General features: G+C 36.9%; 3 protein-coding genes across 4 annotated transcripts; all 3 read right to left on the bottom strand.

The window, feature by feature from the left end:
* Nucleotides 1-195: 195 nt before the first annotated feature.
* LOC311074289 (uncharacterized protein) lies at nt 196-4,974 on the bottom strand. Its single transcript, XM_084100777.1, has 3 exons — nt 4,229-4,974; nt 2,930-3,050; nt 196-2,739 (listed from the first exon to the last, which is right to left on the bottom strand). Exons 1-3 carry the CDS (start codon nt 4,801-4,803, stop codon nt 1,999-2,001), a joined length of 1,437 nt encoding a protein of 478 aa, XP_083956903.1. The 5' UTR covers nt 4,804-4,974; the 3' UTR covers nt 196-1,998.
* A 2,396-nt stretch (nt 4,975-7,370) lies between these two features.
* On the bottom strand, nt 7,371-9,540 carry LOC311074290 (solute carrier family 46 member 2; the record flags this gene model as incomplete). Its single annotated transcript, XM_084100778.1, has 4 exons — nt 7,371-7,437; nt 7,534-7,690; nt 7,856-7,939; nt 8,589-9,540. The coding sequence occupies 4 exons, from the start codon at nt 9,538-9,540 to the stop codon at nt 7,407-7,409; spliced, it is 1,224 nt and encodes a 407-aa protein (XP_083956904.1). The 3' UTR covers nt 7,371-7,406.
* Nucleotides 9,541-11,525: 1,985 nt separating this feature from the next.
* Nucleotides 11,526-22,287, bottom strand: misp (mitotic spindle positioning). Of its 2 annotated transcripts, none has more exons than XM_084100769.1 (5): nt 22,164-22,287; nt 17,929-20,317; nt 17,037-17,278; nt 14,333-14,371; nt 11,526-14,251 (listed from the first exon to the last, which is right to left on the bottom strand). In XM_084100769.1, the coding sequence occupies exons 2-5, from the start codon at nt 20,177-20,179 to the stop codon at nt 14,165-14,167; spliced, it is 2,619 nt and encodes an 872-aa protein (XP_083956895.1). In that variant the 5' UTR covers nt 20,180-20,317; nt 22,164-22,287; the 3' UTR covers nt 11,526-14,164. The 2 variants fall into 2 exon arrangements, with proteins under 2 accessions (XP_083956895.1, XP_083956894.1); XM_084100768.1 differs by lacking the exon at nt 22,164-22,287 and adding an exon at nt 21,292-21,468.
* Between the last annotated feature and the right edge of the window lie 977 nt (nt 22,288-23,264).

Here is a 23,264-nt window from a genome sequence, read left to right as displayed (position 1 = left end):
TTGACTTGATAAAATAGATTCATTATGTATTTAATGGTATACCAATTATTTTAACATAATAGAATACACGTGATCACTCTTGTCCACAGTTTTTAATAAGTCTAAAACAGCCAATGGAAAACTAGACACAACAACAGCAGACTGAAAGCTAATCTAACCAGTTACATGAATATTTAAGTTTGAAGTGGTGGCAGAAATCCATTATGTCTGATTAGGGATTTGATTACTGTTTCCACAAAATACTAAAAGATGATGTGAAATATAGCCTATAGGCTCTCTCTCTATATATATATGTAAATTAAATCGATAAAGGTTCCAGCATCACCGATACTGGCCAAAGTAGGACTATGATGAAGGATCTAGTCTCTTTTAGATAAAATATTGTAACTGGCCTTTCATCCGTCACACAGTCTTATGAACAGAATCGTATTTAGTTGGAATGCTGTCAGTTAGATTTAAGCGCCTCAGATATCAAAGGCTCCATGATCTCATTGATGTCTCAGAGCCTTTGCAGTGAGTCTTTTGCGACCACCTGGCTGAGGAGTCTTTACTGTCATTTCCCTCTTTTCACAGACCAACATTAAAACAAGCAAATAAAAACATTTTTGGTTTGATGGAACCATGTTGTATTCCAGGAAATGTAAAAGCCCTACATTAAAGTTTATAGAAATCTAAAATAACAGTTTCAATTTGAACCTGCAAAATGGTTTAGAAGCTTTACATGTCTTGTCCAGAAGGACTATTGGACAAGGAGAGCTTTGTCATCAAGTATCATCATCAATAATTACCTGTTTATCACACTCAGGAAATTACTTTTCCCCCTGTGCCGTAGGAGACGCACCTGCTTAAAGCTAAATAATAGATGGGGGGATGGGGGGTGGGGGGCACAACAGAAACTGAGACTCATTGTCTCCAAGGTAGCTAAATGAATCATCACATGATCTGGCCAGGTAAAAAAATAGGCCAGAGCAGAGGCCTAGCAATCAGTAAGGCCTTTACATTACAGTGGTGTACAAGAGCTTTATAAAGTTATTTATATTTATAGAAACATTTCTTTATATTTACGTGTTTACAGAAAAGTTAAAGGGATAGTTCCCCAAAAATGAAAATTCAGTTGATGTGCCACATCTACTTCCATAGTGTTTTGTTTTCGTTTTTTGTCCATACTATGGAAGTCAATGGGGCCCCATCAACTTTTTGGTAACCCATATTCTTCAAAATATCTTCTTTTGTGTTCAGCAGAAGAAAGAAATTCATATAGGTTTGAACAACTTGAGTAAATGATGACAGGATTTTCATTTTTGGGTGAACTATCCCTTTAAGTGTTACATGTTTATATCATAGTGTTATACAGGAAAAGTTTTATACATTTATTCATCTTTACATATTTCTATTACAGTGGTGTCCAGGACACACATTAAAGTTATTTACATTTACTTTGATCTACATTGATGCAGTGTTTCTGTTAACATAAATAACTTTATAAAGCTTTTCCTGTAAACTGTAAACATGTAAATATAAATAACTTTTATACCATGTTATTTATATTAACATGTTTCCATTTCAGTGGTGTAAAGGAAATACATTATAAACTTATTTATAGGTTTACAGAAACATTGCATAAAAGTTATATGGTATGTTGCGTTTACATTTATGCAGTGTTTCTGTAAACATTAATAACTTTATACAGCTTTCCCGTACACAGTCAAAGTGTAAATAACTTTGACACCGCGTTTCTGTATTTACGTTATTTTTACGTTTACATTACAGTGATGTACAGGAAAGGCTTTACAAAGTTATTCATTCGTTTACAGAAAAACTGTAAATTAATTTATATTTACACGATTACATTATGTGTTTTTTTTGCAGAAACACTATGAAAATTATTCATATTTACATGCTTACAGAAACACTGTATCAGAGTTATTAATATTTACACTTATCTACATTTACATGAATCCTTTGATCTAATCCCCAACAGCAAGTTTTGTCTAGTCTTTAATCCTTAGCCCATGCTTGTAACAAAGGGCCATTCTGGTAGTTTGTAAGGAGGCAAGCAACAGTGTGTAGCTGGTTGATGGTCCCGATGTTGGAGAGAGGGATGACTGTATCAAACAGCTGGTGTTGCCTCGCTCTGCAGATGAGGAGCTCAATGTAGACCCTCAGCCGAGCAATGGATTGAGTCTCCTTCACCTCATTAGCTGGGAACTCTTCCTGCTTGAACAGGTAAGCAGGTCTGTAAACTTTGCATGGTACACAGTCATCTACAAAAAAACCTTTGTCGACCATAATGGCCATTCCAGGTTTCAGGAGCGACACAATCCCAGACTGCTTCAGAAGTTCACTGTCACTGACAGATCCTGCACACAAGGATGACACAAAAGTGACTGCACCATGCGGTGCTATGCCAATTAACCCCTTGAAGGAGCACTGGGACTCTTCACCTTGAAGCCGGAGAGAGGATGGTGTTCGGCAACGCAGCTCTATGCAGTCAATCACTACTTGTGTGTCTGGGTAGTCTTTGAATTCCTTTGGCATTTGAGCCATGACCGCCTCCTCAGACATCCAGACACGCACAGATCCAAGAATGGTGTACAGAAAATTGGCCCATTTTGTAATTATTTGACTCGCGGTGGACTGATGAATGTTGAATCTGTGGCCCAGATCCCTCTTTGTTAGCCCAATCGAGAGATGGACCATGAAGAGAAAAAACTCATCTATGGGCTGCAAGGACTGATACTGTTAAAATAACAAAATTGGAGAAGTGTATGTGTATGTTTATACAGAGAAAGTAACATTAGAAACTATTCTATACACTAGAAATCTATTTCCACTTTCTATTCTCACATGCATTTAATATATAGCATAATAAATGATAGATTATAAATTATAATTATAGAGTTGTAAATTGCATAAAGTAATTATTTACAGATGCACTGTCTGATGCTCCATCTTCACTCTTTGTTGTTGCTCTGGTCAAACGAAGCATGTTGTGGGATGCAGGCTCTATCAGTCTCCAGAACGCCATCAAGTGGTTGTAAGTCGCAAACCTACACAAGATGTGGGACATGTTTGAGATAATATAGCATACACCAACAAATGTAATGCACAAACTAGAGTTGTAGCTTACTTTTTGTTAAGAGCAAAATATAAGGCTTTATTAACAATAAATCCTTGTGAAAAAGAAGTATATTTGTTATAACATAAATAATAGCCTATGCTTTAAAATTATATATTTGCATACAAACTGATTGAATGTAATGTTTTCAGATAATTGACTGCGCATCATTTACAATTAAATGAAAATGTATTTAATACAGGCTTATATTACAATAAGTTGAACTTAAGAGTGCTTTTTGACATTCTTAAATAGGACTTAAGTACATCTTTGTATGTCATATTAGAATTATATTTAATTTACTGACAAGCATTTATGGTAAACTAAAAAAATATATATACATTAATAACATTTCTATTGAAACCTGTGTGTCATGTATTTAAATATATTTGAAATTGCACATTTGTAATGTTGCAATTTAGTAGGCTACATTTAAAATGTAAATGTAATATCAAATAACCACACTACAGTTAATTATAATCAAGTGTTTTTAATGTGCTTAACTATGTTTGTCAACACATTAAAAAAAAAAACAAATAAAAAAAAAACATTACAAAGTGCACTTTTTATGTGTACTTAAGTGTTTTCAGAAACATGTCATCAGTTTTGGGTAAATTACTCCAAAAAAAGTAATTAATTTCAGCTACTATATCTTCAAAAGTGTAACCAATACAGGGTTAGAATACAGAAGTAGACATGAAACTGCTCTTTTAAATGTTTTCAAATAAATAATATAAATTGCAAATAAATTTATACAGAATTATAGTCTATACAGTATTTAATGCAATTACATCAAAACTGTAAATTACAGAAAAAATAAGGGCAATCCCTTACTTTACTTTAATTAAGGGATACATAATTAAATTACAGATTCATTCATGCATTACACTCAACACTGTGTGTCATAAAAAGTGTACTCTTTAGGAAAAGTTAAGTGGCATATTTTTGTATCATTATTATGCAAGTACAGTTTTTTGTAAACTGCAAGTGCACATTCAATACAATTAAGCGTACTTCTTTTAACATATGTATTATTAAAAAGACCAGAAGAGTAGTTATAGTTTCAGAAGACCAATGTGTATGTTATACTGTTTACGTTTTAGAACTTACCTCGTGTAAAACCTTATGTCATCGTCAGATGCAGCAAATCGCCCCAAACAAAATCTCTGAAGCACAGTCAACTCTGCCACCTGTCTCCTCAGGCTCTCCACCTGCTTTCGGAGATCTTCGTTCTGATCCACAGCCAGATTAACCTGGGCTGGAGATGAGCAATAATCATGATCCCGATGCGGGAAGTCCGTAGGCACGCGATCCTCTTTCAAATGAATGAAAACTTTCCTCCTCTTCCGTAACTCTGTGCGCTTTGGTGCTGGAGTGGAATCGTTCCTCGGGAACACCGTGGGCACAGCGCCCTTCTTCAGTAGCCGGCGTGCTGTAGGAGTCGATGGCTCAATCAAATCATCACTCTTGAAGTGACGACTGCAGACTCTTGTATTAGGACTAACGTTCAAATCCTCACGCCCGACATTGAGAAGCCACTTTTTCCGTATTTCGTCGTCCAAAGGGAAACTATGGAAACTTATCACAGAATTAAACCTTGAGGACATTTTACAGAACGGGACACAACAATATCGAGACGATGCGCCACCTTCACGCCGAAGGTATTTAAAGCCTTTTGAGCTCATTACTAAAACGATATATTTGAAAATAATATATTAAAAGTGCATGTTAATAATATTATGTAATGATATATCAATTTGTTTGTGATCGATAGTTAACTTAAATATGTCCGAAAGAGTTTACTACTAGCCTACTACCAGTTTGTCATCAGTGAATACTATACCGGAAGCTCGAGTAGACACTGAAAGTTTAGCGGAAATACGTAGGCAGTAGGCATATGGCAAGCCGATTTAGCATTTAACTAATTTAATCCCACATTTTTTCCCAGAGATATGAATTTGTATGGTATTTGTCAGGAAATTAAACAATGTCAATTATGTAAAAACAATAATAATTGAAAAGTCCATTGAAAAATGTGACCCGTAGAACACAGGGAGTCGAGGTCTATGGTGTTAATGCATTTACAAACTGACAAACCTCCAGCAATTAGACTGGTTTAAATGGTTGAAATTTGTGTTTATTACATTAACAAAGAAGTACTAGCCCCTTTCACACAGCAACCCCGGTAAATTACCATAAAATTACCAGAATTACTTGAGAATACAAATTACGGTAAATACACAAATATGCTGCTCACACAAGCAACGGCATTCTGGCTTTTTACCGGTAAGACACCATTCACACTTTAGCACCAAAATACCAGGTAAATTCTGTGATCTCAGTCATCGAAAACTATCTTTAAACGCTGTGCCGTTGTAAGAAATTTATGATTGGCCCAAAGCAGAGTTCTTACGTCAGCGCCATCTGACTTATATGTGCTCATACCGGAAATCTTCATTCTGCGTTCACACAGAGCACATTACCTGTAATTTACGGGTAATGTTACAACTTTCCTTATTGGTAAATTGCCATATGGCATGTTTATTAAAACATTTAGGAAGTGACAGAAGCAATAGGAGCAGACTCAGAAGAAAATAACTATCAGAAAAGTATTAAGTTTTTATTCTGTTTCAACAGATGACAATATTCTTGTTTTCTTTGTTAAAGAAAAAAACGCTTTATGACTCCTCTGTCGGTCATTACAGTCGATCTGGTTTAATCCAGCTTGGCGAACCAACAGTGGGTGACTATAACCAAGCAGACTGTGATGAGGTGCATCATTCTTTCTTTTGAGGGGGTTGGGAAGTTAGTGTTTTTGATTAAAGATTACAAGGACACATGAATAAAAAATAAAAAAAAAGAAAAAAAAAGAATGATGTGCACGGATAAATTATAAATTATAATTTAATAAACACTGCCAGCTATAAAAAAAATATTTTTGATTTGAATTGTCTCACATTAGGGTTACAGAGATATCTCTAATTATCATTCTGACTTCAAATTATAAATATTACTCCTCAAAATACAATCCATGCATAAAATCAAACCAAAGTTTTCTAAACTAATTCTGCTTGCCATAGTAGGTCGTGCATAGACGATTTGGTGACACCGTGTGGCAGCTGTTGGACATTACAAATAAAACACACCTGAACCAAAACATTAATTGAATTTGGAGAATAAAACTTTATTAGTGAACTGCAGAACCCATACTCATGCTGTTACAATATAGCCAACTTGGGAACAACATTACTGAGCAGCCAACCAACGAGCAACAAGCTCTTTAAATGAGGTTTATTGAGAATAACCCATACAGGAAGCACATACTATTTATTGTAACAATATACACCATCTGTAATACTGCTCTCTAACAATAAAATCATGTAATTAACAAGATAGATATCCAATAGAAATATATGGAGGGTTATATAGAAAGTGTTGGTTCACCCTATAATGAAAATTGAATCATAATTTTCTCATCCTGGTTATGTTCTAATACCGAATGCCCTTCTTTCTTTGCAGGACTACAAAGGGCTTGTGTTCGTCCATATAATGACAGTGAATAGTGACCAGGTAAAGAAGTTATCGCGTTCACATCTGGCAACTGTCATTCTGACTGTCATCTGACAACCGGAGTTCCAGTCCGGAGATATTCTACTCACGGTTAAGAAAGCACACAGATAATCTTTTGGGATTTATAGGCATTGTATTTCTGTCGTGTTTTTATTCATCTTAATTTCTCACAACTTTTGTGCTTTTTCTGGGCAAGTCAGATTGAACTGCGGCGCTAATAGAGTCTCATGAACGCACACGTCACATTATAGCTTTGCACAGAAGACCAAAGGCCAAGGTCAGGATTTTTGTTAAATAATACATTAAATTTCTTTCTTTTTTTTCAGACATTCATCAAAATATCTTCCTTTGTGTTGAGGCTGAGTAAATGACGACAGAATTTTCGTTTTTAAGTGAACTATTCCTTTAATTTTCATTTTAGGTTTCATTTTAGGTCTCTTTAAGGCACATGGTGATGGGGAAAAATGACATGTGAAGAATTTGTATTTCAATGCTTTTGCGTTCACTTGCAAAACTTTTGTGACATAAGATGGGAGGAATAACTATATTTCAGTGCTTTTGCAAGTGAATGCAAAGTTTCATGGGGATGCAAAACTTTGGTGAGAGAACGCAAAGTGTCACATGGAATGCAAACACAAAAGCATTGAATCATATATTTTCAATCACCATATCTCATTAGGGGCTCAAAATTAATTACAACAGACACATTTTCATGTTCTCAGGTTCCATGTTCTCTGCCACTTAGATAACTGAAAAACAAAATAAGTAACTGTTACTACGCATGATCTGAGAAGAAACCACCAAAAAACTTTTGCTGTTGTTTTTTTAACGGTAGATTTACTTACATGATCGGGACGGCACTAATGTAACTAATGGCACAGGAGAGGAGGAAGCAGAAGCCACTGAACCAGCCGAGAGTAAGTGGGTAAATGGAGGTGAAAAAGACATTAGACAAGAGGTCAGTCACAGCCAGAACCAGCTGGAGTAGGCCAAAAACTCGCCCTGCCAAGAGAAACAGCAGAGGACTCTCATATGAAGTCAAATAACATGCATTATGACTTCAGATATATGGCTTGTACTTAGATGAAATACATTCTAATCGACTTCCATAAATGGCCTGCTAGAATAGTTACTTTAACTTTTGTTTCTGTGCAGTTGTGACTTTACCATATTGCTGTGGAGGCAGATTCTTGGACAGCATTGCTCGCAGAGTTGGCATGGGAACGCAGGCGAACATCATGATTCCTCTAGCTGTTTGAAACAACACATCTCAATGCAGAAACATATTAAAACCAAAGCAGGTTTACAATGATGATTTTTTATATTGCACATTATGTCAGTCATGTTGGACTTATAACACCTAGTAGCGTAGATGCAGCATCATGGACATGTAAATCTTTTGCCCTCTTGCAAAATTCGCAATTGCGTAGATTCCTATTGAAATGACTAGATTTCGTCTGCAAAAATTCGCTAAACTGAGTTGTCCACAGCAATATTCAAAGGTCCCATTATTTTTTTTCTGTTGTTTACTGTTTGATAGTCCAATTTCTACCTGATAAAATATTTTAGAGCTTGGCATAATTAAAAATCTATATTCAGTATAAAAAAGATTTTATTAATTTACATGACAATTTACATGACCATGTAAAAGAAGATATTTTGAAGAATATGGGTTACCAAACAGTTGATGAACCCCATTGACTTCCACAATATTTTTTTCCCTATGGACTTTCCCTATGGAAGTCAATGGGGCCCATCAACTGTTTGGTTACCGAGATTCTTCAAAATATCTTCTTTTGTGAAAGAAACTCATAAAGGTTTGGAACAACTCAAGGGTGAGTAAATGATTTTCATTTGAAATTTTCATTTTTGGGTGAACTACCCCTTAAAACCAACTTACCCAGGAAGTAGACCCAGCTTTCTATTGCAAATGTCATGATTGCCATCCCTGTGCAGTTGGACACAATCCCCAGAAGAGTGAGGGCTGTGTCCCCCAACACATTGAACAGAATCACAACCCCTAAGAAGCTACTGAGGTACATGGCACTAGTGGCGGCCCTGCCATATCCTGCCCACACCGAGTCCCAGCTCAGAGGGGGCTTCAGTACATACAGCTGGAGCACATTTTCTGCCCCGATCACGCCTAACATGAACAGCACCATGGCTGTCATTAGCATGCCTATGGAGACTCGATCCATCGTGTTCCCACTTTCGGATTCAGTCAGCAACGGCTCTCCCTCGGACTGGGAACATCTCAAGTCAGAGAAGGCAAACACAGTGTATAGTAGTGCCACAACGCTGACAAGAATTGCTGTCAGGAGGAGAATTGATGGTCCCATCTGGTACAGATATCCAGACAGGAGATCTCCCACGACCCCTGCGACCCCAAAACAGAAGTCCACGATGTTGAGTTTAAGAGTGCGTTTGCACTGCTTCGAACTCAGAGATGCCAGGGCAGCCACCCCGGCCCAGAACATTGGCCCGCCTCCACTCAAACCATGCAGCAAAGAGCCCAAGTACAGAAACTCCAGAGGAACATCACAGTACATGAAGATGACAAGCATAAACATGCCCAAAACCGAACCCATTTGAGAGGCCACCAGGAAGACTTTAGGTCCATGACGGTCTGCCATGTGGCTCAGTGGTATAATGGACAACATGGCCGCCACTGAGGATAACACACTCTGAATAAGAAGAAAGCGTGAGGATAACGCCTGTGCTTGATCACTGTCTCCTCGTGTTGCCCTCAGCGAATGGTTGTACACAGTCTGCGTGAGGGCCATCTCAAAGAAGGACGTCCCCAGTTTATTTATGACAACCACTGGCTCCACTAAAGTCAGAATGGCCCCCATTTGATTGGCAGACCTTAAGACAAAAGATAAGCCTTATATATATTAGTGCTGTCAATCTATTTAATAAAATTAACTAATTAGCTTAATCACACATTTGTTTCTTAAATTAATCATGAATAATCAAGTTTTTTTGTCTCAAAATTCTGCAAATGAAATGAGCAATCATAGCAATTCAACATTACAGTATAATTGAAAGCCATCATTTTTAACATTAAAATAGGCTTTAAAATATAACAACTTTTAATTGAATTGAACTTAAAACAATCTTCACATAAAACCATTATAATAAATGTCACATTTAGTTATTGATTTTGTTGTTTTTGACCCATGTAACCTTTATAAATATGTTATGACCAGTGAAATTTCTCGGTTCCAATTTTTATACCACGACAGAAAATATTGGCCTATAACTACTATAAAGTATTTTTTTTTTTAAGACAAGAAAACAGAGAAATCAGTAATAAAATATGAATGCATAAACAAATTACAAGCAATAGCACGAACTAGTGGAGTAAAGTTTGTGAACAAAAAGCTTGAAGCAGTTTTAAGTTGCTAGGGTGTTCTGAATGATTGCTAGGCGGTTGCTAGGGTGTTCTGGATGGTTGCTAAGTGCCTGCACTCAGAAAAGTAACTCGTACCATGTGACGGCGATACTAAGTGCGAGCGCTTATATTTTTGTTATTGGTTCAGCTTTGTCAAGTACTCTGGTCATTGTTTTCCTTGTTTTTTAGTTTTTTTAAGTAAACTAGAAATATGACATCCTTGAAAGCGTCTCAGTTTACTAGAACTTTCACTAACATTGATTAACATTAATGACACAGACTGCAGCAGGTATATTAAGCTGCTGTCACGTTAAGACCTAATGCAACATGACATGACACGGATTTGACACATAATTGATTTTCTCCCAAATCTTTTTTCAAGACCTTCAATTCGAAATCCTAACTCATTTTAAAACTCATTTGAGACTGTGCTTATGAGGATACTCACCAAAAACGGGCATTATATATGTATGTTATTCCAAATATTCTCAAATCAAAATGGCCCATTTTAGTAAAATGTAATTTTTAAAATGTAAAATGTTATAATTGTAAAATGTCCAACTTCAGGTTGTAGTACATATGTCTTTTTGCTGTACAATCTCTCCTGATTTTTTTTATTTTTTATATATAGAAAACATTTAGGAAGCAACTTTAAGGTGTGTGTCTACAGAATAAAGCCAAACATATTTTGGTATATTCCAAATATTGGAATATATTCCAATATTGCATATTGGATAAAGTAAAAAATAAACCCACCTTGAGAATTATTTACTGTAGTAAAAAAGTGTGACACCTATCCCATATCTTTCCATATTATTGACATTAATGTTGCATGGAAATAAATAGAAAGAGAACAACAGTACAAGCTGAAGTAAGCCTATGTTGTCTTCACATGGCCCAAAGATTAAGATTGATCATCTTCTAAATCAAAATTATAAATGCTGAATAAAATATGTCATCTCACTGATTATACACACAATAGCAGATGTTATGCAATTACACTCATGCATTTAAATGCTAGTACAGGCTAATATGAAAATTGATGTTAAAATACAGAAAAAAATCTCATGATATACTCACAGGTTTTATCTACTGGAAATGGATTTTAATTGATGTGGAAGCGTGGAAAGTCCCGCTTGGCATTGAACTTAGTTTAAATCAGGATAGAAGCTGTGTGATTGAAGTGAAAGCGATTTTAAAAGGAAACTTGTTGCTGCTTGTGAATGCATCTACTGTACCATGAGATTCCCTCAATTTCACCTTGGAGAGCATAAAAACAAAGTGTGATATCAATACACAGGGGTTCGTTCAGAGGTGGTTTTGAGTCTTGTCTAGCATCTGTGGCTTCATTTAATCTGTTATGCTGTTGTGTAGACATATTTATGACACTGCCACTGAATTACCAAACAATTAAGCATATTACATTGCAAGGATTTAGAAAAATCATGTTAATAGAGTTTATTCACTAGGGGGCGCTGTAGTGCCATAGTCATACATGTGCTGGCATTCAAAGAAAAAACAACAACAACAACAACAGAACACCACATTTAACTTGAATTTAACAGAAATATTGCACAGAGGTATTCATTAGATGGACTGGAGCCTGAGACCATGTGAAGAAAAGATTATTCTGCAGGTGTATCAGATTTTGACAGTGCTTAATTAGTGGGATGAGAATATTGGTGGAACTTGTTAACATAGTAGTTAGCAAACAAGTCAAGACACTCGGTATAAATGTATAATTTGATTGTTTGTTTTTTTAATCTAACTTTTTTTTTTTTTTTACAATTACTAGACTAGTGTTTTCCAACCTTTTTTGTCTATGTGTCCCAACATAATTAATAAGGCTCAAGTACACCTTCATAAACACCAAACATTCAGCTTAGCTCATACCGCAGGGCTGCCAACTTTTGAGTTTAGCTTGGAGTGAGATTTGGGGGGGGGGGGGTAGGGGGGGGGGGGGGTATGTAAAAACAAATATTGCATCACAATAAGTGTAATTGTGATTGTCAAAACATTTGGTAACTAAATATAATTTTATGCAGTTTAGTGACAACATGTTACAATGTTTACATTGTACAATGACTGGTAGGATACAGTTTTTATTATTGCTTGACAAAAATTTCAAGATTTCAATTCCATTCTTGTGATTTGATTCCGATTTTGATTCAATATTGACTAATTTGGATACATGTTTATTTTAAATTTTATTTAAAAAAATAATCTCACCTAATGCTGTAAACATAGAGGGCCCAATCTGCTGGTATTTTTAAAGGTTAAAAATAACAAATTAAATTAAATATAATGCAGTTTTTGTTATAATAACAATTATTTAATGACATAAGTAAAAATATAATAAAAATATAATATAGTGCTCAGCAAAATCTCCTCTAGCTATTTTTTTCTTTTCAATTAACATATGGTCATTAAATGGCTTTCCTGAGGTAAATGTAACGTTATGTGACATAATTGTTCTCCTGCTGTTATATTGACCTCTTTCCGTGGTTGAAAAACACTAATTGGTCGATATTATGTATACTTTCGGTAAGTTGTACTGCATCTTTAAATAAAAAAGTAACAGGTGATCGGTTCACGTGCACTTGAACTGAGGCGCTCAGCGATCTGTCACGTCACATTTACAAGCGCCAAACGTATTTTTGTCTGAATTTCGTAATAAAATTGACGGAATCTAAGAGCTGAGAATTAGTTTAATATCAAAAGTACCTCTTTGCTCCGCAATTTTTCTGTGCGTGAGAAAATGGATGTGTGGCGTGAGAGCGTGTGAAAAGTGTCAATTGCGTGAGTCTCACGCTCAATGCGTGAGAGTTGGCAGCCCTGATACCGGTATATACTTATAAATGTTGAAAAAAAAGAAACAATAAAAAAATAATACTGTGATTGACTCAGCAAATGTATAAAACCCTATTTCCTTTCCTTTTCCATTATGTTTGATTTCCTTAAAAGTGAGAAGTGATACAAATATCATAAAATTTATCTCAATTAGTTTAATCTATTTTTGTTCTCTCTTTCGCTTAAAATCTTTCGCAGTACCACTGGTTGGGAATCACTCCCCAGGCCCTTGAATCTTGTAGCAAATCTTATATTCTACAAAAATATGATAAATATTTTTGACTAAATGAAACATCTCTACTAAAATCAAGCATTTTATTATATATTTTTAATATTAGTGTATTATCATTATTTTTATTATTAGGTTAACAACACAGAATACATCTATTAAGTTAATTTAGATATACCAGACTATTATTGAAACAAAACTCTTCTGAGTGATGATGACATAACTTACAATGTATAATCTTTAAGTAGATTGTAAATTTTTTTCTTTAAAAAAGACAATTCTCATATCACATTTACAATACTGCAAAAATCTCCAGAGCAACTTTTTGAATCTTCAAAATTCAATACAAAAGGAATATTCTATTAATATTTTACATTTTTCAGTAAAAAGCAAGATTCAACATTTCAAAACAAAGACCACTTTGTTAGATCAACAGGCTTGTGTGTGTTAATGAGTTCATGTCCAGGTCCAGATTTCTTAGGCCCTCCTCTTTACGTATGGAAACTGGCTCTGTGATTATACTTTTCTTAATTTGTTTTATTCCTCATATAAAAAGAAAGCTTGACCTGTCCATTTAAGCACTGATGAAGGTCATTAAATAATCTGCACTACAGTTTGATCTTTTATTTTCATTTTATATAAATGTGTATTTTTAAAAGAATAAAGGATGATAGTTAAATGTTACTGTTAATGTACTGGGCGGAGAAATAGATAAAGAAAGTTTTCATTATTGAATTTGCTAGAGCTTCTCTGCAGAAGCGAATGCATACAATTCACCCCAAGCAGGCAAGATGCTCTCCACACCTACACTATTTCCACCATGCCAGTTGATTCTAAACAGCCAGCAAAACTGTGAATGAGATGCCCATCCATGTTTCACGTTTATTGACTTTATATGTTGAGGTGGCACAAGTAGTGTGTCTGTAAGTGCAGTTTGGTATTAAATCTAGTCCTGTCTGAAGATGATTTCAGGTGTGCATCCTGTTATATCGATGATGATTCATTAGCTCCCCTGGTTGGCGTACATGCCCGCCTCCCACTGCAGGGCTCGTTGGTTTTTATGCCTTGTTACACGGGTGGCCTCTACGACCTGTGGAGAAACCGCTGTTACACAACATGATCAAACTGGATCTTTATCAGAGGGTACTTGACATAGAAAACCTCATCTCACCTCATTGTTTACGGCATCAACAGGTTGGATCCCAGCGTACTAAGAGACAATGAGGAAATAAAAATTTATAAATTATATATTTTTTTTATCGTCTCTAAATACATTGTTAAAACTATCTATTGTATATATGTATTTTACTAAATATATTATATTATTCAAAGATATATTACTTTTTTTTTCTTCCTTGAATTTGGGATTTGGAATGACATTAAAAGGATAGTTCACCCAAAAATGAAAATTAGATGATTAAAGCTGCAGTCCGTAGCTTCGAAATCTGCAATTGCAGTTATTCGCGGAATTATCAACTTTACGTGGGTTGTGCCTCAGCACAGCACAGCTCGGATGAATCCAATTTTTTGAGGAGAATGTGCGGCTGTCAGTCACCGCGCCGGTGTGGATAGGCCTACTGTCATTCGGAATCACAGATTCTACTTTTTGGAAGTATGACCAACATAAGAATTTTCACATGAAAATAAACAAGTAAGTAACATCCACTTTTGTTCTGACCAACTAAGGGTAAAAAGCATTGCAGTAAATCGCGGTGATTAAATCTAACGATCGCTTATCATATCACATGCAAATTATACTTTGTTCTCATATTGTTAATGTTGACAACATCAGCATTGCGTGACTACATTTAATGTGTATTAGGGCTAACTGTAGTTCAGTTTCCATTTCTGTGCAGTCTAATTTCTAATTGTCATACCAACAAATTTAAAGGGTAACTAAACCCTAAACCAACTTTTTTTAGTTAATGATCTGTAAGAATGGGGCTTTATTAGTGCTGTTCATTGATTCGAGCAACTTTTTTGACATTTGGGTATAAAGTGTTTTAGGCTACGTTTACACGTGGATGGCTATTTTCATAAACGGACATTTCTCCCCTCTTCGTTTTCAAAAATAACATCGTGCACACGAACCTGTGTATATGCTGTCAAGAGCATGCCAAACCTGTAGGTGGCAGTGTAACGAGAAGCTCAAGCCCACCTTAGCCAATCAGAATCCCGAAAATAGTCACATTCTGTGACGTCGCTGCCTAAAACTCCGTTTTTCTCTGTTTACATGCAAACGTGCAAACGAAGATTTTCAAAATCTCCACTCTGGCCGGAGTTTTTAGAAAGAATCGGTTTCATTGGCGAATCCTCCGTTTGCGTGTAAACGAAGGGTGCAAACGAAGGGAAATGTCTCCGTTTTTCAAAATAACCATGTACGTGTAAACGGGGCCTTAATTTTACAATATATGAGTGCTGCCCTCTTAAGGTTGAACGGTGGCTACTGCAGTTGAATTTTCCTATTGGATGTTGCGGTGGCAAGTGACTTAAGCGGTGGCAGGTGACGTAAGCAGGTTCCAGCTCACCACGCCCCTGGTACGAGCTCACCACGCCCTTGGTATGAGCTAGCGTAGATTTATCTGTATTTAGTACAGTGGTCAGGAGGGTACGTAGTGTAGTGTTGCTGGTTGCAACAGCACTGCTGGACTGCATAGCTTTCCAGCAGACTTGGAAATTAGGCGCCAGTGTTTGCATGCACTTGGCCTGGAAGACCGTGAGTGTGAAACCTGCATTTTACGCCGGATTGCTTCTCCAACGCAATAGAGGTGGAAATGGGCTTCTCCACACAGCTCGCGCTGCCGCAGTGCCAAACGCTGCTACGTTACTCCTGCATGGACTCCACCACTGCAGCGGCGATGTGAGTGATCATATATATTTTAATCACAATTTATGGTTAGGCTAAGTTAATCCTCTGGGGTCGACAAACGCGTCGGCGCATTTTGCTGGATTTTTTCACATAGCGGCAAAATATGATGCCTATAGAGAGCGCGCGCTATTGACATCAACTCGATAAAACTCATCAGATGCATGTAGCCTACTTTACGTCGTCTTGCGACCCTGTGAGCAAACTCTCCATTTTAGAGAGTCTGACAGCAGGACTCTCAGGTGCACGCCCCCCACTCACGGTTCGTCCCCTCTATCTCCGCTGGGGTCTGCCCACTTTTCTAGCATTTTTCAAATATTGCCAGTGGGTGGAGTCAGGCTCTGACCAGGGGTTTAGTTACCCTTTAATGTTCCTTAGAACTGGTTCTTACCTGTCCAGCAGAAAAAAAGCCGTCTCTGTGTCCGTTTTGAACCCCTTCAAAACACAGAGTTCACGCCACCTTACAAAAGCCCTTACGATATTTATCCTTGTTTTTTTATGTAGCCACTCCAAAGTCTTTTGCATTTTACAACAGGTGAATCTCCAGTTGTCACTGGTGATTGTCGTTTGAACCTTTCTGGATCCGCCATCAGATTGATAAGTTTAATTATATCAAGTGCTGTGAGAAAAGGCTATATCTCCACCTCCAACATCCTCACACGCAATATAGCCTACTAGCCGGGACACCTTCTTTATTTGTACAGATATGACGCAAAGACATGCTCGAATTTCCCGCAGAAATCCACCAGTACCCACTGGAGTTAAAAACATTATTACAAGCTTACCGTTTTGAATCGAGCTAAGGCAAGCAGATAGTTTTGAACACTGGCTGGTTATGTACTTGCTCAAAAATGTATTTTGGATAGTATTTAACCCAAAAAAGTTATGGACTGCAGCTTTAAATGATGACACAATTTAAATTTTTTGGACTAACTACCCTTTGTGATATCAAAGTGTTTCCTGAAATAAACATGGTAAATGTGAAATTCAGCAGACTGAGTTCACTCACTGCACTTTCTTCCAGCTTCAGTTTGACACGTCTGTCCTCAAAGTCCTTTAGCAGTGTCTCAGTCAGACCTTTCTGGGAGACAGGTGATGACACATCGGCAAGTGTGCTCAAGGGCTTGATGGGGGTTACTCGGGAAACAGTTGGGGACATAGGTTTTGGGCTTCCCCATGGCTGGGGTGTCATAATTGACATAGAGGGCAGTCTGGAACTGGGTCGTTGTGAGGACAACTGTAGACTTTTATCTGGAGTGATAAAGAAAAACAAGAGATTATGATTATGATTCATTCACCTACTTAAACAAGTAATTTGTTTCCCCATTCCTTTTCTCTGGATTACAGTTCAAATGTTTAAATACTGTTTCATGTATTCATGAACATTTTTGAAACAAATACATCTGAACATACTATATATCTGTTGAAATGTAGTCTTAATTTCATTGTGGATACAGATTCTGTACTGATAAGTGTACTGTAACCTCGGCCTGACATGAATCCATGGTTTATATGAAGAGGGCCAAGCACCAGCACAAATTATATGGGAAAACAAGACATAGCATGTAGGCATTGTCTGAAAAACAGTCTTTAATTTGAAATGTGCATTTACATCCATAAAGTAAATGATTAATCATTCTTCAGTGAATCAGAATGCCATGTCATGTCCAAAGTTCAGAAACTAAGTTGGCAATTCTTTTTCATTCCTTTGTGCTGCTGACATCCATAAACATTTAACACTTAAGTTAATCAGTTAGCTAAAGTTATGAAATGCATTTGCCCCAAACATTGTACAGAATAATAAGACAACAGACAATAGTGCCTATATGCAGTCCCCCTTTGCCCATTTGTTATGTTTATGTTTGCCATGTATTGAGTGCAGTGAGACTGAACAGTTTTACCTGCCATGGATAATCGAGAGACCGAGAAAGTGTCCAGACTCCAGGAATAAGGGTAACTATAATCAGTCTTCTTTTCTGGAATTACAGAATCCACTTCTGCTATGTCCCCATGTGGCGTTTGTGGTGAGAATACAGTTTCCTCACTACTATATAATGGAGACCTGGGTTCAGAGGAAGTAGGCACTGAAGTCATGGGTGCTGAGGGGAGTACTGAGAAAGACTCTCTCAGATTTTGGAGCTCTTGTTCACGCCTGAGGTCCTCTTCAATTTCCTGGCGGATGCTGTCTGGGGCATTCTGCATTTTGGGGCTCCAGTTGGTGTGCTCAAGGTGAGATCTCCTTGTAGGAGTGTACCAACTATTTTTTGTGGGATCCAGTGGGGACGGAATATTTGGAGAGTATAATCTGTTCTTTCCTAACATGCTGTTGTCGTTTTCTGCAATCCAGGATGGCTCTTTTTTTGTTCTGAGGTTATTGGTTTGGCTGTCAACACCATTTTCTTTATATACCCTTACTTCAGAATGGTTGTTTTCCTCTGAATATGCACTCATTTGGGTTTGGTTTCCAAAAGTGCTGCTGTCGGTGTTTCTTTGAACCATAGATTCATTAGGATGTCGATGAGGACAGCAAGGCGAAAGAACCTCCTTTGAATCTGAGATGTCAACTTCATCTACTAGTACAGGTTGCTCTGTAATCCACATGTCATTTTCAGAGACTGCTATTTGCTCTACATCATTTGAGGGACTTTCTCTTAAACTTGTCCTCGTAGATGTGATTACAATTTCATCGGGTTGTGAATCAAATGACTTCTTGTCCTGTACTTGGTTCTCTCGAATATGGTGACTTGAAACACTTTGTGGGTTATGTCGCTGTTTCTCAAGTTCAAGCTCTCTCTGAACAAGGAAACTCACTCGGTTTGTTTCTTTGGCTTTTGCAGCTTTCACCTGTGAAGACGACAGGGTCAGAATTGGCTTTGTCCTAATCTCCACCATCTCTGAATTGTCTGAGCGCAAAATACCCCTTGATCGTCTTAGACTCTCCTCACGTTGTTGGGAAATTCTGATTTCCCTTTGAATGGGAGTCTCATCTGCACTAAACATTGTCATGCTACTTTCCATCTCTGAAATGGAAGGTTCGTTCGAAATGCTCCAATTATTCGTGTAGCCTCCACTTCGGTCACCAAGACCAGAATCAACACCATCTATGGCACCACTCAGAACACCATCTTCTGGATCCTCAGTCACAGTTACAGTCTTTACTTGTGCCTCTTGTTGTGTTGCAAGTGGGATCTGCTTCTCCTCTAGGCTGTTCTCTTTGCTTACTTGTTTTGGAGTGAAGATGTTGGCTGTTGAGGATAGAGACTGTCCTCGCAATTTAGGGGAGTAAGTAAGCTGCTGAGGGCTCTGTTGGAAGGGATTCTGTTTTGATCTTTCCATCATTAAAAACTGCTTTCGTGCTGCATTGAAATCAATTTGCTCACTGTCTATGGTGCCAGGCTCAACCCTGGCCTGTTCGGTCTTTGCACTCACTGGTTTGTAGCGTAGACTAAACCCATCCAGGAGCCTTTGTGGCATGCTACTGAGGTCCAGATTTTCCAAGGCACTCCACTGCTCTTTAAGGGCAGGGCTATTCTTGGGTGCCTGATTCCGGATGATCTCAATTCGATCTTGATTTTCCTCCTCTTCATTCACCGTAGAGGCATCCTTAACTCTGTAACGGTCATCTCCGTTAGTTTCTTCGAATAGCCTTCCAGGTCTCTTTTCCTCTGTGTACGTCTGCAGCTTAAAGGTGCTCTTCTCCTTCAAGGTATTCAGTTTGGCCTGTCTTTTTGGAGAAATCATGTAGACTTCATTCATCTCTGCTTCTGGGCTTGCTGGGTCATCTACGAAGGAATAGAACCCAACATGTGAGCCTGTGCTGCTGGCAGTTCCAGGGCTGTCGGGGTTGCTTGGGGTATTGGCCATCCAGTCCTCACTGTCACTTCCATCCTCAGACACAGACACTTTTCGGGCCTGGACCATCATGTCTGGGGTGCTTTTACCACTGCCAGATGACCCCTTCACAGTGGGCTGCATGCCTGTTACTGTTATGCTTTCCAAACTGAACCTGAAAGAGTCACCGTCCTGACTGCTACTCAACGTGTTCTCTAGTGACTGTGGTTGACCAGTAGGGCTCAATATGGAGCGCAAATCCGACTGCTCTAGCTTAGGGGAGAAGGGCTTTATTACCCAACGCTTTGGGTTGCTAGTCATGGGGACTAGTGGATGGTTTAGGGCAGGCCTGGGAAGTAGAGGTCTCAGAGAAGGACGGTAATGGATCACAGCCTGCTCCTCTACTGAGGGGTGTGTGCATGAATCATATGGGTTGACTGTCACAGTTGATGCCTGTCTCTGGGTAACAAAAAAAAAAAAAAAAGAAAACAGATTTACTACCGGAGTGTGTTGAGAGTATCAGATGTTTGACATATATTGTGTGAAGTGTGTAAGTAAAAGTGACTAAGTATCTCCAGATATGTAACATACAAGGTTTAAGATGTCTGAGCTTAAAAGGTTTAGCAAGTTGTGTCTAATGAGTGAAAAACATTTACAATGTACATTTAGAATTTTTTTCTGAAACATTTTACACTATAACATTACACAAAAAGTACACAAAATAATTTAAAACTGTTAAAAAATATAATACATAGAGGTAGATAATACACTTTCATTTTCAATACACTTGCCCCTTGTGAAAATACATCATAGTTCTTGCAGAGTAACCATGTTTTAACTGTGGTATTTTGTACAATTTTGTTTAATTTCTTTATGTTGATGGCTAACTCCAAGCTAGCAGTTTTATAGTAACTGTTATTTTAGTGGAAACTATGGTTACTATGGTCAACTTTAATAGTTTTAAAAACTATAACTACAGCCGACATAATTGTTATACAATGCATTTCCATGATTGTTTAGAATGAACATTTCCTCAATTTACCAAAAAAAAATTCCTTACTATAGTAAAAATCATGGTAAATTGATATAGTTTCATCAACTCAGCCTACTATTCATCTGAAAAACAATGTTTCTGTTTGACTTTTTTACAGTTTACATTAACCCATCTTCTACTTTGTATTAAGACATCTGTCTGTTAATAATACATTATAAAAATGCAGTCAATGGGTTATTTAAAAGCTATATATGTTATGATTTTTAATAATTAAATTAAATATGTAAGTTTTTAATAAACCTATAAAGAAACAATTTTTTTTTAAATAATTTCTGATTATTTAGTCTAATTTAGGTCTAATAACTTCTGAAGACAAAAGTATTTGAAAATTTAAATACATCTTCAGTTGGTGATATAGGTTTAAAAAGCTGTCACTCACCTCAAGTTATTGAAGAGATTCGTAATACTCTATATTTTATATAAAATAATTTATCATTGCGGGAAAAACATTTTCTGGTCTGAGTTACTGCATCAAAACAATAGATAAGACTGTCTACTCTGAACAAGCTTACGTAGTTATAAGGGAGTTTTGCTTACTGCCAGTGGGTGCCCATGTGTGACATTGTGAACTGTGAACCGCTGATAAACTGATTTCCTGGAAACCGCGGCTCTGCCTATGCTGATTGGCTCAGACTGTTTGAGGGGTGTCCCAAAATGTGCAGAAAATGTACTGTAGCTTTACAGTGTGTTGACCAAAGCATAGAATCATGTAAGTCAAATTACAGGGAGTCTTTACCTAATAAAATATTTTTTTCATTTCCAGATCCAAATGCAATTTCATGATGGTGACCCATATTTTAACAACCACTGATAACAGAACAGCCATGTTTTGATAGATGCTCAGTGGAATGTGGATTGGACTCAACATAAAAAGCACAAGTAGGTGCACAAGCTGCTCTTTTATTTTCTTTCAGACAGATGCAGTCGAAGTACTCTATAAAAAACAATTGTAAGATACATAACCATATTCAACCTGATCAGCCTTTAGCGTACAGTGACAATAAAATGTCTGAAAGTGAAAACATTCCCGCTATTAAAAATATTATAATATTGAGATAAGTACTTTTGTCTTTGATAAGTAATTTTCAAAGTTCTACTCTTAATTTACTGGTTACTATATGGCCACTCTATTCTCATCTTATATATCCTGTCTCTTTTACAAATGATCTCACGCCTTTCAAATGTATTTATTCTAACGTAACAAGACTTTCAAAAAACGTTTTAGCCAAAGAAAAAATGACCAACACTCACCCTCTGACATCAGAAGTGGAATAAGAGCCTGTAGTGTCACATGAAGAAGGCACTTCTGTCTTTACTGCACTGACTTGACAAAGTTCAGCTAATATATCATATATGCAAGCATAGACACACCCCACACCCAGACTGAAGGAGTGCAACAGACTGATAGATTGTGTAATGGGTTTTGAGGAAGAATTGGCACCTGGCAGATTAATATAAAAGCTTATTACTGATCCATCTGTACACAACCATCTGATGGTTAAAATTAGAGATGTTTAATGGGCCTGAATAAATTCATAAACATTCTTGTTAACTACAATGTATCCGTATGGATTGTAGTGAGGATAACAACAACAGTGCAATTAAAATTAAAGCTGAAGCTGTCATTTGAGCTGTGCAGTGAGTGGAGGAAAACTCTTGGGTCAGAGCAGATTGATGAGTGAAAAATAAAGAGCATGACACTCATATATTACATTCCAGACTTTATGGCCAAGTAAAAGTCATCCCCAGTAACTTTTTAACTAAACAAAGTGTCTATTACAGAGTCCTTTCACCTTTGTGCACAAAAGTTTCTGGGAATTGAAAAATACAAATCCTGACATCTAGTGGATAAGAACACAGCAGTATTGGCAGGGGCCATTTACATGACACCATTTTAAACTAAAAACTCGGGCTTAGCCATCATTTCAGAAGTAAGGGGGACATAAATGTCAGGTGTAATAGCAGTTTTTATCTGACCTTTGTCTAATTGACATTTTATTTTTGTTCTGATCACTTGCTTTTAATTAGGTAAGAAATAAAATACACAGCTGAACAACATCCACTAATATCCTCATGGATTTTATACAATGTAAAAAAAAAAAAATACTGACAGAATAAGGCAGAAAATATACAATACCTATCAAAAGTTTGGAAACATAACAATTGTGTAATGTTTTTGAAAGTCTCTTCTGCTCACCAAGGCTGCATTTATTTAATAATTAAAAAAATGCAGTAAAAACAGTAATATTGTGAAATAGTATTACAATTTAAAATAGTTGTTTTATATGTGAATATATGGTAAACTGTAATTTATTCCTGTGATTAAAGCTGAATTTTCAGCATCATTATACT

This window comes from Abramis brama (assembly GCF_963993115.1).
Source record: "Abramis brama genome assembly, chromosome: 23".
Lineage (NCBI taxonomy): Eukaryota > Metazoa > Chordata > Actinopteri > Cypriniformes > Leuciscidae > Abramis > Abramis brama.
The sequence above is the reverse complement of the archived record's forward strand: the minus strand, read 5'-3'. Positions and strand labels throughout refer to the sequence as shown.

Excerpts from the sequence above, each read along its gene's own strand:
- LOC311074289 (XM_084100777.1), bottom strand. The coding sequence starts at position 4,803 with ATGAGCTCAAAAGGCTTTAAATACCTTCGGCGTGAAGGTGGCGCATCG. Across the intron at positions 3,051-4,228 it reads GACATAAGGTTTTACACGAG|GTTTGCGACTTACAACCACT; the intron begins GTAAGTTCTAAA and ends CATCTTGTGTAG. Across the intron at positions 2,740-2,929 it reads GAGCATCAGACAGTGCATCT|TATCAGTCCTTGCAGCCCAT; the intron begins GTAAATAATTAC and ends TTATTTTAACAG.
- misp (XM_084100769.1), bottom strand. The coding sequence starts at position 20,179 with ATGACTAGCAACCCAAAGCGTTGGGTAATAAAGCCCTTCTCCCCTAAG. Across the intron at positions 17,279-17,928 it reads CTCTCGATTATCCATGGCAG|ATAAAAGTCTACAGTTGTCC; the intron begins GTAAAACTGTTC and ends TTATCACTCCAG. Across the intron at positions 14,372-17,036 it reads TGAAGCTGGAAGAAAGTGCA|TACGCTGGGATCCAACCTGT; the intron begins GTGAGTGAACTC and ends ATTGTCTCTTAG.